The sequence below is a fragment of the Alosa alosa genome, chromosome 8, assembly GCF_017589495.1.
Source record: "Alosa alosa isolate M-15738 ecotype Scorff River chromosome 8, AALO_Geno_1.1, whole genome shotgun sequence".
NCBI lineage: Eukaryota > Metazoa > Chordata > Actinopteri > Clupeiformes > Clupeidae > Alosa > Alosa alosa.
The window spans coordinates 35,336,787-35,341,786 of record NC_063196.1 but is presented as its reverse complement, the minus strand read 5'-3'; the positions used below and the strand labels follow the sequence as shown (position 1 = coordinate 35,341,786).

The 5,000-nt window shown below is 43.7% G+C and overlaps 1 protein-coding gene across 1 annotated transcript in view; it reads left to right on the top strand.

The window, feature by feature from the left end:
- prkg3 (protein kinase cGMP-dependent 3) overlaps positions 1–5,000 on the top strand; it is a 59,208-nt gene that overhangs the window by 12,609 nt on the left and 41,599 nt on the right. Inside the window, exons 6-8 of the mRNA XM_048249738.1 lie at positions 533–646; positions 3,464–3,569; positions 4,110–4,173. Of these exons, the coding sequence (XP_048105695.1) occupies positions 533–646; positions 3,464–3,569; positions 4,110–4,173 (284 nt within the window). The remainder of the gene's footprint in view (positions 1–532; positions 647–3,463; positions 3,570–4,109; positions 4,174–5,000) is intronic.

Below are 5,000 nucleotides of genomic sequence, written 5' to 3'. Positions count from 1 at the left end.
TGTGTTGTGTGTCCTTTGTTGTGTGTTTGCTGTGTGTGTGTCCTGTGTTGTGTGTTTTTTGTGTTGTGTGTGTGTGTTGTGTGTTTGCTGTGTGTGTGTGTGTGTGTTGTGTGTTTGCTGTGTGTTCTGCGTTGTGTCCTGTGTTGTGTGTTTGCAGTGTTGTGTGTTTTATATGTCTGGGTGACCTCTGTGTGTGTAGCCAGTATTGTGTGTTTGCTGTGTGTGAGTGTGTATGTCTCGTTTATCTTGTGTGTGTGAGAATGTGTATGTGTGTGTGTGTGTCTATGTCAGTGCTTCTGTGTGTGTTTGTGTGCTGTACAGTATGTGTCCTGTGTGTGGTGTGTGTTGTGTGTGTGTATTGTGTGTGTCCTGTGTTGTGTGTGTGTGTGGTGTGTGTTGTGTGTACGAAAGAGGGTGTCTTTGGTGTGTGTTGACATTTGTGTGACATAGAAACTTGAGGCTGTGAAGCTTGCTAACAGTTGCTGTGGCAACCCTGTGCGTTTGGTTGCTGTGGCAACCCTGTGTGCTACAGCGGGGGAGCTGAAGGTGACCCAGGCCGGCCACGTCCTGCGGACGCTTTCCTCCGGAGACGTCTTCGGAGAACTGGCCATCCTCTACAACTGCAAACGGACCGCCTCGGTCAGAGGTGAGCTGGGCAGCTGGCCGTCACCAAGCAGGAGTGTTTCTCTAGAGTGCTTTTCCTGAATCAGGAATGTTTCTCTAGAGTGCTTTTCCGGAGGCATGAACTTTTCAGGAATGTTCCACTAGATGTTTTCCCGAGACAAGAACGTTTCACCTCAGAGGTTGTCTCAATTCTTTTTTGTAGCACAGGAAGGTTGAAAACAGTTACAGGTCTAACTGATACAGTATCAAGATAAAGAGTTACAGGTCTAACTGATATCAAGATCATTTGTGTCAGACCTCTAGGGGGCGCTGTAGGCAACTGGCTACAGCACCCATACCACATTCTGGTCCAAGTACCGGCCCCACCCCATATCAGAATCAGACTCAGAATCAGCTTTATTGGCCAGATTTGCGTAAACAAACAAGGAATTTAACTCTGGTTAATAACACTCACTTAACATATAACAATAAAAAAATAAAAAACATAAAAGAATAAAAAACAGAAGTGTAAGAATAGAAAGAAGGGCATAAATACAGTATAAATACAGCATAAATACAGCATAAATACAGCATAAATACATAAATACAGCATAAATACAGCATAAATACATAAATACAGCATAAATACAGTATAAACACAGCATAAATACATAAATACAGCATAAATACAGCATAAGTAATGCATAGTGTGTGTGGTGTGTGTTGTGTGTGTGTGTGTGGTGTGTGTTGTGTGTGTGTGTGTGTGTGTGTGATGAGAGCCCCACATGTGTGTGTGTGTGTGATGAGAGCCCTACATGTGTGGTGTGTCCACTCTCTGCTTGTGAATGAGAGCCCTACATGTGTGTGTGTGTGTGTGTGTCCACTCTGCTTGTGAATGAGAGCCCTACAGTACATGTGTGTGTGTGTGTGATGAGGCCCTACATGTGTGGTGTGTCCACTCTCTGCTTGTGAATGAGAGCCCTACATGTGTGTGTGTGTGTGATGAGAGCCCTACATGTGTGGTGTGTCCACTCTCTGCTTGTGAATGAGAGCCCTACAGTACATGTGTGTGTGTGTGATGAGGCCCTACATGTGTGGTGTGTGTCCACTCTCTGCTTGTGAATGAGAGCCCTACATGTGTGGTGTGTCCACTCTCTGCTTGTGAATGAGAGCCCTACATGTGTGGTGTGTCCACTCTCTGCTTGTGAATGAGAGCCCTACATGTGTGGTGTGTCCACTCTCTGCTTGTGAATGAGAGCCCTACAGTACATGTGTGTGTGTGTGTGATGAGAGCCCTACATGTGTGGTGTGTCCACTCTCTGCTTGTGAATGAGAGCCCTACAGTACATGTGTGTGTGTGTGTGATGAGAGCCCTACATGTGTGGTGTGTCCACTCTCTGCTTGTGAATGAGAGCCCTACATGTGTGGTGTGTCCACTCTCTGCTTGTGAATGAGAGCCCTACATGTGTGGTGTGTCCACTCTCTGCTTGTGAATGAGAGCCCTACATGTGTGGTGTGTCCACTCTCTGCTTGTGAATGAGAGCCCTACAGTACATGTGTGTGTGTCCACTCTGCTTGTGAATGAGAGCCCTACATGTGGTGTGTCCACTCTCTGCTTGTGAATGAGAGCCCTACATGTGTGGTGTGTCCACTCTCTGCTTGTGAATGAGAGCCCTACAGTACATGTGTGTGTGTGTGTGATGAGAGCCCTACATGTATAAATGCAGCATAAATGCAAGCGTAAATTCTGTATAAATGCATAAATGCAGCATAAATGCAATAAAATTACAGTATAAATGCAATAAATGCAATAAATTACGGGATGTACGTTTGCTTGTAAAATGGATTAGAGGATAAAGAGGCACAGCATAAATGCATAAATCAGTATAGACTGAGTTTAAATTCAGTATAAATATAAATATAAATGCATAAATGCAAAGCATAAATACAGCATAAATGTATAAATACATAAATGCAGCATAAATACAGCATAAATACAGTATAAATGCAGCATAAATACAGCATAAATGCAGCATAAAATACATGTGTGTGTGTGTGTGATGAGAGCCCTACATGTGTGGTGTGTCCACTCTCTGCTTGTGAATGAAATACAGCATAAATGCAGCATAAATGCAGCATAAATACAGCATAAATACAGCATAAATGGGATGTACATTTGCCTTAAATAGATTAGAGATAAGAGGGTGGGAATAGAGCGAGTATCAGTATAGACTGAGATTTAAGATTTCAATATAAATATAAATATAAATATAGTGCAAGGCAGTTCAGTGCAATGGGGAAATATGAGGCAGTTCAGTTGCAATGAAGGTATAAAATATGAGGTAGATGAGCAGAGCCGTGTTGATTGACATGTTCAGTGTGAGGGTGGGGGCTGTTAGCTTGGGGGAGGAAGCGGCTGGTTTTGGCAAACAGTGCCCTGTATCGTTTACCAGAGGGAAGGAGGTTGACCAGTTAGTGACCAGGATGTGAGGGTCTGTAGAGATTTTTGCTGCCAGGTGCAGGTCCTGGATGGAGGGAAGGTCAGCTCCAATGATCCTCTCTGCAGCCCTAATTGCCCGTTGCAGTCTGGCCCTGTCCCGTCTGGTGGCTGACCCAAACCGGACAGTGATGGAGGTGCAGATGACAGACTGAATGATGGCTGAGTAGAACGTGGTCAGCAGCTCCTTGGTGTGTTCCTTCCTCTCCTGAAATGAGGCCCTAGATTTACCTTAGGCAGATTAGAATATCCATCTGTCCATCTGCTTCTGTCACCCTCTGCACTGTCCTATTGAAGACATTTGTGTCTGACCTCTCCCTTGATGCCGTGTGTGTGTGTGTGTGTGTGTGTGTGTGTGTGCAGCTGCCACTGCTGTGCGGCTCTGGAGCATCCAGCGACAGAAGTACCGAACCATCATGACCAACAAGTCCATTAGGAAGCGTGAGCAGCTCATGGGATTCCTAAAGACGTGAGTCCCAACTGATCACTAATAGAGACCCTATGTATCCTATACATCTAGTCCTATAGACAGCTCTCATAGAGACCCCTATGTATTCTATACATCTAGTCCTATAGACAGCCCTTATAGAGACCTACATGTGTGGTGTGTGTCCACTCTCTGCTTGTGAATGAGAGCCCTACAGTACATGTGTGTGTGTGTGTGTGTGTGATGAGAGCCCTACATGTGTGGTGTGTCCACTCTCTGCTTGTGAATGAGAGCCCTACAGTACATGTGTGTGTGTGTGTGTGTGATGAGAGCCCTACATGTGTGGTGTGTCCACTCTCTGCTTGTGAATGAGAGCCCTACATGTGTGTGTGTGTGTGTGTGTGTGTGATGAGAGCCCTACATGTGTGTGTGTGTGTGTGTGTGTGTGATGAGAGCCCTACATGTGTGTGTGTCCACTCTCTGCTTGTGAATGAGAGCCCTACATGTGTGTGTGTGTGTGTGTGTGATGAGAGCCCTACATGTGTGTGTGTCCACTCTCTGCTTGTGCCCACTCCTCCACAGTGCCCAGACTCTGAAGGCGCTGAATGACCTGCAGCTCTCCAAAATCATCGACTCCATGGAGGAGGTCAGTGCTCCTTGACACTTCCCCTCTGACCCTGGTGTGACCTCTGACCTCATCCTGACCTCTGACCCCAGTGTGACCTCATAACCAGCAGGGTCATTTAATTTATGTTACGGTCATTTATGTTACGGTCATTTATGGCAGATGGACACAGGAGTCTGCCAGCTCTGCAAATTAATAGTTACATACTGTATATCAGTTACTGTATATAAAGAATATCAGTTACTGTATGCCAGTATAATATATTATCAGTATACTGTATGAATAGTTACTGTCATATGAAGAATATGAGTTTTAATAGTTGGCTTTATCTATGAGTAGTTACTGTATGTGAAGATGCTTTGGAAGTAGATAAATAACAGGAATGCGCTCTGTGTACTTTACTTGCAGCTGAATGAGGAGTTCTTAATTATAATCAAATAGTGCTCATCTCATCTCACATTATAATCAAATAGTGCTCATCTCACACTATAATCAAATAGTGCTCATCTCATCTCACATTATAATCAAATAGTGCTCATCTCACACTATAATCAAATAGTGCTCATCTCATCTCACATTATAATCAAATAGTGATCATCTCACTTTATAATCAAATAGTGCTCATCTCACACTATAATCAAATAGTGCTCATCTCATCTCACATTATAATCAAATAGTGCTCATCTCATCTCACATTATAATCAAATAGTGATCATCTCACATTATAATCAAATAGTGCTCATCTCACACTATAATCAAATAGTGCTCATCTCATCTCACATTATAATCAAATAGTGCTCATCTCATCTCACACTATAATCAAATAGTGCTCATTTCATCTCACATTA